The sequence below is a fragment of the Solanum stenotomum genome, chromosome 1 (assembly GCF_019186545.1).
Source record: "Solanum stenotomum isolate F172 chromosome 1, ASM1918654v1, whole genome shotgun sequence".
NCBI lineage: Eukaryota > Viridiplantae > Streptophyta > Magnoliopsida > Solanales > Solanaceae > Solanum > Solanum stenotomum.
Window position 1 is genome coordinate 28,858,760 of NC_064282.1, and position 9,594 is coordinate 28,868,353.

Sequence of the window (9,594 nt, forward strand, 5' to 3'; positions counted from 1 at the left end):
TTGAAAAGCGACACTGTCCATCGCTTTTTAGTGACACAGTCCGTCTCTTTTTGAAAAGCGTTGGGCTAAAAAGCGACGGAGGTGACTTTGTCGCTTTTCCATCGATTTTGACCAAAAAAGCGACGCAGTCCGTCGCTTTTGGCCATCATTTTTTGACATTTTTTTAGTAGTGTGATAATCTTACAGATCTTCTTACTAAGGCCTTAACAAGAGAAAAGGTTTGAAGCTCATCGAGGGGGATGGGATTGAAGCCTATAAATCATTGAGTCATCTATGAGGAAACCCAACCTGGGGACAAGAGATCCTATAACCAGGTTCAAAGGGAAAAACTAATCATATGATGACTTGTTGTGAAAAAATGTAATATCTTTTTATTCCCTCCTTATGATGTGAGTGCATTGTTTCCTGCCTATGATGTGAGTGCATTATTTCCTGTAGTTTGTGAAGGTTGAGTTGATAAAACTCTTAATGAATATTTGTAGCTTGTATGGGTGGAGTGTTAAGCTTACAGGAGCACTCTTGACAGATTTTACCTATGTGATGTGTGGAAGTAGGTCGCTTCCTATGAGAATTGGGCTTATTCTCAAAAGCACTCATGAAACCGGGATAGCACATGGCCATAACGTGTTGGCTTTAAAGCTCATGTCAACACCTTTATTATTATGTGTGAGCAGTGATATTTTATTTCCCTTAAGCAGTCATAGTTCAAGTCTGAAACCACTACGACTCTGGAGTAAAAGTTACTGTTTCACTAAGTGGAGGTTCAATGCAGAGCACACCTTCATTATGCATAGTAGTCTTCCTTCAGCTAATAGACTCTCTTGGTTAATATTTTAATGAGTGAGGGATTGTTGGTTTGGGAGCATTTTAATATTAGTAAATAATGGTTAAGGTGCATAGTTCCCATTCCTCTTGCAGCTATTCCTATCAGATTGTTAGTCGCCACTTTGATTGTATTTTGGAATCAATGTTTTGAGGCTTAATTGCCCATTACTTGACGTTTCTGACATTGAAAGTTGGTGGCACTTATTTGCTGCATTACTCCATTTGGAGTTATTGTTTGTTATGTTACAACATTTCTTGTTAGCACTCTTAGCCGTTGGTGGCCTTTGCCATTCATTCTTCGTTATTCTTCCTCTATTATACCGTGTAACCTATGTAACTCTTAAGGCCATTATCTTCACTATTTACTACACTATTTATCTTTCTATTCATTACTAGGAAGACTTCTTCTAGTATAAATAGTGGTGGTTTTCATTTGGTTTGTAACACACAACATACAAGAGAAAAATATAGAGTGCATAAAGTTTGTCAAAAAGAGAGTTCTTTTTAGTTGAAGGGAGGTGTTCTTTTTTGTGGAGATTTGGACTCAACTCTTGTCCAGAGTTGTTGAGTCACTACAAAAAAACGCTTAAATAGCGGGGGCTAATTTTAAGATTTGTGGGGGTTTAAAACCCCTGCAATCTAGTATTGCGGCAGTTGTAAAAACTCCCATAATAAGAGTTGTCGCAAGCAATTTGCGGCAGTTTTTCTTTGATCCCCACAATCAATTGCGGGGGTTACTTTGCGGAGGTCGACCCCCGCTAATTTAAAATTAAATCTTTTGATATTATTTTTTTAGTTACAAATAGCGGGGGTTTAAAACCTCCACAATTTTGCAATTGCTTATATTGAAAGATCTGAGCAATCGCATAAGCTCTACAATTCATTCAATATACTTTTATTCATTTATTATTTATAGAATCACTAATTAAGCTATAGACCATAATCAAATCCAAAATATGTCTCAAGGTGAAGAAATATATATTCTTTAACGGCATATCATAAAGTCACAAAAATATTGCATTATCATTAGTCGCTAAAATGATATTGTCAACATCAAATATGTTCATCAAAATCAAACACTAAATCTAAACACAAAATATCCAATCCAACATTTTAACATCCCCTCCAATCACACAATCTTGTCATCAAATTAATTAGCTAAGAATATAGGCGGAATTGGTTCACTACAATATAATCAACGGTTGTCATGGCTAGGATTACTATCACCACTGCATGATCTTCTTGTGTGCACAGGCGGAATTGGTTCACTAGCAGCATCACTTGGCTACATAAAAAAATAAAGTATAAAATTAATTAAGTGATATGAAAAAATGTAAAATCCTTGGCAAATATTATGTTTCAAACTATACTTATCATCAGTTAATATATGTCAACAAAAAATGCATTAAAGAAAGGAGAAGCAATATACAAATCAAATGAAAATAGAAATGTAAGAACATTACTTACAGTTGTTGTAGAAGAATTTGTCGAAGGAGAAGCAAAGAACCCCGCAAATTGTTCTGGTATCATCCCTTCTTTCATTATCATATACGCCTTAAAAGCATTCATCATTTGATTATGAGCATTCATCATTTGATTGTGGTTTTCTTGGCATTGGGACGAACATGAGCCTTCACTACTTGAAGCACTTGCACCACCAAAACGCGGTCTTACTTGTTTAAAAACTTTACTTGGGACAACTCCTAATCCCAAACATCTAACCCTTCCAGAGTGCTCTTTTCCTAAAACCTTACCAACAGCATCATTTGGCGAAATTTGAGACTCATCCATGGTACTTTGGCTCAAAGTTAGCTCAATTTTTTCCTATACATACAAAATCAATGCTGCAAATAAACAAGCAATAATATTGGAATCACCTTAGTAAAGACAGAAAGATAAAAACTACTTATATGTACACATAAGAACATGAGTAGTTAGAGGTACGGGACCACAAGCCATCATAATACAATTAAATAGCAAAGAATTGAGTCTATATAACCTCCATCAATTAATCAACTAGTTCACAACTATTGCTCTTTTTTTTTTTTATCTTGTTGAAATACAATTAGAATTCATGAAGAAACTTACACATATTTCTTTTGCAGCTTCATTAACATATACTCCATCTTTATTTTTATAAGTAGCAATATATATTTGTGCTCGTCCAGGTCTTTGTCCTGTTTCAGCCATCTACAAATAAAATATCCAAATAAGAATAGTTTACTACTCAAAAATGAATACATAATAAGTTAATTTACTAATCACCATTTTTGCCCTTCTTGTAGCATTTGCTTTGGAGCCACCTGTGTGTGGAATTGTCTGTTTTTTTTCTGATTTTCAGTATTTCTTCTACGCATTTCCTTATAAAAAATATACAAAACTTAATTAAAAAAATCAAATAGTTACATGATAATAAAGACTAGTAAAAACAGTAACATAAGTACCTTTGTTGAATTTTTATATTGGTAATCAACAAAAGAAATCCATTGATCTCGTGGAATTCCATCTGGCACATTATCAATAATCTCAACCTTACTTTTAAGTGGGTCTTCAACTAACTTCCACAAGTTGTTCTTATTTGCAGCCCACTTCTTTCCAATAGATTTATAAATATGTTGCCGCGCATTTGACTCTGTTGTCTTAAAGGAGAACTTGGGCTTCAAGAAAAAAAACATTAGTTAGCTTATCTATTGGTTGTAAATATAATATTGAAATTACCAATTATCTTTCTCACTAAAAAGTAAAATAGAGTAAGAGTCTAGTTGTAAGCTTATACCTTTATAATTTGATCGAAGACACGATTTAAGTATGACATAGGCACACTCGACCACTTCTCAAAGTTGATTGGAAATAAAGAGCAATCGCATGCTAAAATTCCACAAAAGCCTGAAAAAAGGCTACGAGTGTCACGCCCCGAGCTACCCCTAAGACGCGGACACGGGACCTAAGACCACAAGTGATCCCAAGCTAATAACCCTGCTGGCATGATCATGAGCATACTAAAAAAAATAAACTGATGCGGAAGCTAAATCATAAATAAATCTGAAAAGATGGGGAATACCCATATACTATAACTGAATATATCAAATCTGAGAGTTTAATACAAAGAAGTTATCAAACTCAAATACTAAGCTGAATCTAACTATGTCTGAAATAAGCCTCTAAACTGACTAGAAATGTTGGGACATGCCCCAACTAGATCTAGCAAAACTGAAACTAAAGACTAAAAATACTGAAAAGAAACTCATGACTATTGTCCTCGAAGAATGAGGACTCACCACTGATGCTGCTGAACTGGAGATCGGGAATCGATCTAAGCGTGATCTGGATACTGAGAACCTGAACCTACATCACGAGAAGATGTAGCGCACGTATGCGTCAGTACTTGAAGGGTACTGAGCATGCAGGATAGAGTAAAGCTGAAATAACATATAACTGAACAAAGCAATGAAGCAATGAAATAATCTGAACGTGATATAGATACTGAAAATACTGAATACTGAGCTAACTGATGCAATGACCAAATTTATAACATGCTGAGACTGAATACTGACTGTACTGAAATATGGTCAATGCAATAGAGTCTGACTGAACTGTGGGAGCTACTAATAACCGACATAAAACCACATGAGCTAAATGTGGAGTCCGATGTATACGCCCCATCGAGAGGACCCAATATACCCTGCCAGAGGTATAGAGGCATGCTGGCGTGATCACTAAACTGATGTTGCCCACAGAGGGGACTTACACCTACGTGGCTCGTAGTTCTGGGACTATATGGGTACGCTGAAACCCTAGTCCAACTCGGTATTATGCTACTCCCAATGAATTAAGTGGTTAACTGGTTATGACTGAATTTCTGTAAATACTGGATAGCTCGAAACTGAACATGCAAACTGAGAATGCAACAATTAATCTGATAATGATGCATTCATAAACTGAGGCATGTATAACTGAAGACTGAAATATCTGACCTAGCATGTGTAATTCAAGAACTAAAGAAATACATAGCTACGGTTCTGAAATTCATGCGATAAACTGAGCAATAACATGATAATCTGATTTGGAACATTTAAATAACTAACTCATGATGATCTGTTCAAATTCTAGAAACCCTAGGTCTGTTCATAATCATGGAATCAAGAATCTGACTGAATTCTAGGGACCTAATGGGCGAAAGGAACCCACTAGTGAAATCCCACATACCTGGTGACGAATTCCACGGAGAAATCTTTCGATTTCGGGACTGGAACTGAAGGAACCTTGCTGCGTTCTTGAAGGAGGGTTCTTGACCTTTTTCTCCTCTCTTTCTTCTAATTTTCTTAGTTTTGATTAATGAATTGACTTGGATAAGTTCTAGTTATGTTTCTAGGCTTAAACTGATTAAAACCTCATGATTTAGGGTTTAAACGACGTATCTAAGGGGTTAAACGAAATAGGAAAAGACCAAAAGACCCCTGAATTAACTGCTGTCGGACTGATCTACGGATTGGACCTACGGGCCGTAGGTCAATTTACGGTCCGTAGATTGCGTCCGTAAGTCAAGCCTGTTCGACAGGCCTTCACTAAAACGAGCATAACTTTTTACTCGGAGGTCGGAATTTAGCAAACTCGGTGGCGTTGGAAAGATAATTCAATTATCTATCTAACCATAGGTCATGGGACACATAATTAATTTTGTACTAAAAGTTATGACCGTCTAAAGTTGACCCATCAGAATTTTCAGCAAACTGGCTGCTAACCTTCGATCTACGGTCAGACCTACGGACCGTGGATCGAATGACGGTCCGTGCTGGTCAACCATAGTTCGGAACTGAAGCTGGGCTTTTGGGGCATCGATCCACGGACACGAACTACGATCCGTGACCTGACCTATGGACCGTAAGTCCGGCCTTGGGTCAACACTTAGCCAAATTTCTGAGCTGATTTGGGGAGGGGTTGCAGTGGTGAACCACGGACCACCAGCACGGGCCGTGGTCAGATCTACGGTCCGTGGATGGTGACTGTAAGTTGCACCTGCAACTTCTCAAAATTTGCATTTTTGTCTATTTTGAATACGGGGTGTTACAACGAGCCTCTCCAAATGGTTCATTCAGGTAATCAAAATTAACAACAATAAGTTCATCACCTGATAAATTAAGCACATCTGTTTTTTTTACTTTGAGCCTTTTGACATTGTTTTCTGAATCTGCAATAAAAACAAAGATAAGTTGAAGCTATGAGAGAAACAAATAATGGATATTGAATATGCGCTGATACTCAAAATTATTTACCTATTGCTTCTACTGTCCAATATGACTGTGATTCACGCTCAATACGCTTTTTGAATGGAGCTTGAACTGTTGAAACTTGTTGTGATGAGTCTTGTTCTGTTGAAGCCGGATGTGATGTCGAGTGAACTAAATGAGATGGTTGTGATGTAGGATAAGCTGTCGGAGCCAGTTGTGACATAAGTTGATCCATCGTAGCTGAATGTGATGCCGAGTCAACTGATTGAGATGACTGTGATGCAGGCTGAAATATTGGAGGCGCCTGCAAAGTCGGCTAAAATAGTGGTACTGAATGTGTTGTGGCCAGAAATGATGTGGTGGCAAACATGATGTTGATTGGAGAAATGAATGTGTTGATTCCGCACNACCAACAATCAAAGCAAACCACAAAGCAAAATTAGACTTTAAATTATCAAATTACCCCGATGAAATTTGGAGAGTCAACTAGTTTTTCTATGTTTTTTCAAAAATATTTTAAGTTATTAATTTGTTATAATTTATTAAAAAAATTAACGTCATTTTCGAATAACTTATAGTATCGTTAACTTTCAATCATAAATATTGTTCCATCTATTCAAATTTATGTGTCACTGATAGAATTTCAAGAACCAACTAAATTTTTTCTATTTTTCTAAAAAAAAATATTTAAATTGATAATTATTATGATTTATAGTATTTTTAATTAGAGCCGTCAATATGGGCTAGGCCCGTTGGACCGGCTTGGCCTAACCCGTGATTTGATAGGTAGGCTATGATTTTGGAGCCTATTTAAGAGAAGAGTTTTTTAGCACAACCTGAATAAGCCTGCCAATTTGTGGGCTTGAGAAATATGGATAGGGCCGGCTCGTGTGCCAAATAAAAATTAATTAAAAATAAAAAATAAAATAGATTATTAAAATTAACAAGTGTCTAAACTCAAAATTTGTTTAAAGTTTGAAATATTACAATTTAAATACAAATTATGTTTATAAAATATGTACTACATAAAATAAAAATTCCCTAAATTTCTAGGAAATTACTACATAGGTCATAGCCTATGGAATATTGTCATAGTTTTAGTATTTTATTATGATCATTGGAAAACAATTAGGTTAATATTTCTATTTAGCTATTTATGCTTTTACTTGAAATCAAACTTAATAAATATTATAAAGATAATTTTATTTGTGTATGTGATTGACAACTAGTAACACTAACATCATGTAATATTGTCTTGTTGATATTTATGATAATATTTTTAAATTATAATTTAATTTAAAAATTATTAAAAATATATTTTTAAGAAAAGAGGAATGACCTGGCAAAGTCCGTAGCCCATTTTGAATAGTCAAGAGTTACGGTTCATGATAAGAAAGATCTCATGATGACAAGGTAGACTCATGAATACATTATTCTCACTCTCATACTCGCTTTCTCGAGTCTTGAAACAAGTTATTAGAATTTGTAGAAGACTCCACAAAAGGACTCAAATGGACTTTCTTAGAATGTTCGAAATAATTCTCAAAACTTAACTCTCAACTCTACCTTGAATTTGAATTATGAATTATGAATTCAAGGTTATGATCATGTTAGGAATGATTTTAGGTGTTTAGAAGTAGCTTAGAGTAGTTAGAATTGAAAAGGAGTGAAGGTGCACTTTAAACGAACTAAAACAGGGAAACCGACGACAAACTGGATGGGGCAGGCGACCCTGGCGCTATGGGTGGCACGGGGTGCCAGCCCCTAAACTTCAGAGGAGGGTTTGGGGTGCTCTGGTTGGCGCATCACGCCAGGCCCCAACCCAGAAAACGCGACTAATTGCTTTGCTCGTTTTCTCACCCTAACTCGCTTAGAATCGAACGATTTTTTCCCCAATCACTTAGAATCAATTACTTAACATAAGTACACTCTAATCTACTCAATACAGACCTTAAAACACTCACTTTGATCTCAAGAAATCATCAAAAACCCAACATAACAAGATTTAGAAAGAACTTCAAGAACACCTATCAAGAACTCATCAAGAACTCTAATCTTTCAACTTCAAGAATAAAATTTGCGCTGAACATAACATGTTTGGCGTGTGGGTGAACAAACCCAACACTATGGAAGCTTACATACCTCTTAGGGATTAAACCCATGGCGAAAATCCGCAACAAGATGCAAGAATCTCGACGAACGCTTGATCCTCTCCTCTTTTCTCCTCTTTTCTCTTCTTCTTTTCTCTTCTTGAACTCTCGACTAAAACCCTAGGCGTAAACTAGGATTATAAAACTGAACCCAATAGTATTAGACCCTTAAAACCTTACTAAAAACGAATTAAATCTGATTTGGTAAGGAAAAGACCAAAATACCCCTCACTATTTTCGGCCAACTTTCCTTAACTGGACAACCTAATTTCAAAAGGTCATATCTCACTCATCCGACCTCGAAACTTAGCAAACTCGATGGCGTTGGAAAGATAATTCAAAGTTCTTTCCTACGGTATCTTGTAACACATCTAACTCATCTTGTGCTAGGAGTAATGATCATTTCAAGTTGACCCAAAACTCATAACTTCAGCATAACTTGCAAAATTTCAGATTTTGCTATTTCCAATTTAATTATTTTTCGAACTCAAGATGATACATCTAGTGAACTTAACACTTAAGAAATTTTAATTCCTCGGTAAAATCCTACTCACAATGAAGGATGGTTCAAGTCTTAGCTCAAAAAATTTCTGGGGTGCTACAAACAAAATGATGCAATTAGTGGTGGTTGAGGGTGGGAGGGGTGGTGGGGTGTGAGTAAGATGAAAGGGTGGTAGGGTATGAGGAAGATGAAGAAAATAAAGATTATTGGCTAAAAAGAAAAAAAATTTCGGGTCACTTATTCTTTTTCTCTTAAATTTTTTATATTTATGTTAAAAAGAGATTAGGAGGGTAAGCAATTAAGTTAAAATGTTAAAAGTAAGTTTTTATGCAAAGTTCAAAAGAACTTTTATGAATTTTTCTATATTATATATTAAAAAGGGTATACTTTAAAAATATTTGACTCTTAGATAAATACTCTGACTTGAGTTTTTTTTTTTTTTTTATACAAGATAGTAGTACATTTCTTTTGTTATAATTTATGTGGTACAATTTAAATTTTAAGAGTCAGACAGTTTTATTTTGATTGTATATTTAGGCATGAAATCTTTAAGTTTTTTTAGAAAAATAAATTATATATATTTGAACACTACATAAAAAGTACTATAAGTGACAATTGATAATTCAAGATATTTAAAATATACATGAAAAAAATTACGATCAAAGAAATACTCGTTTGAATTCTTGAAATTTGAAAAATATCACATAAATTATAACGGTGAGAATAAACAATTTTGATAAAGAATTTATTATAATTGAATAACCATTTAAGTAATTTACTCGGAATAACGACAAAGCTAAAGAATAATATTCATAGAGATGACAATGGAACGGGGCGGGCTTAGACATATGCGGGGCTGGGCGGGTGGGGCGGGTTAAAACTAATTTTT

At 35.2% G+C, this 9,594-nt stretch overlaps 1 protein-coding gene and 1 pseudogene across 1 annotated transcript; both read right to left on the minus strand.

Annotated features, from left to right (window-relative positions):
• Positions 1-1,924: 1,924 nt before the first annotated feature.
• Positions 1,925-2,638, minus strand: LOC125853266 (uncharacterized). Its single transcript, XM_049532935.1, has 2 exons — positions 2,293-2,638; positions 1,925-2,110 (listed from the first exon to the last, which is right to left on the minus strand). Exons 1-2 carry the CDS (start codon positions 2,614-2,616, stop codon positions 2,021-2,023), a joined length of 414 nt encoding a protein of 137 aa, XP_049388892.1. The 5' UTR covers positions 2,617-2,638; the 3' UTR covers positions 1,925-2,020.
• A 25-nt stretch (positions 2,639-2,663) lies between these two features.
• LOC125871367 (uncharacterized) lies at positions 2,664-6,288 on the minus strand (annotated as a pseudogene).
• Positions 6,289-9,594: the final 3,306 nt, after the last annotated feature.

Bases quoted from the DNA above. Each gene is read 5' to 3' on its own strand.
- LOC125853266 (XM_049532935.1), bottom strand. From the start codon at position 2,616: ATGGATGAGTCTCAAATTTCGCCAAATGATGCTGTTGGTAAGGTTTTA. The intron at 2,111-2,292 runs GTAAGTAATGTT...TTTTTTATGTAG, and splicing joins CAAATTCTTCTACAACAACT to CCAAGTGATGCTGCTAGTGA.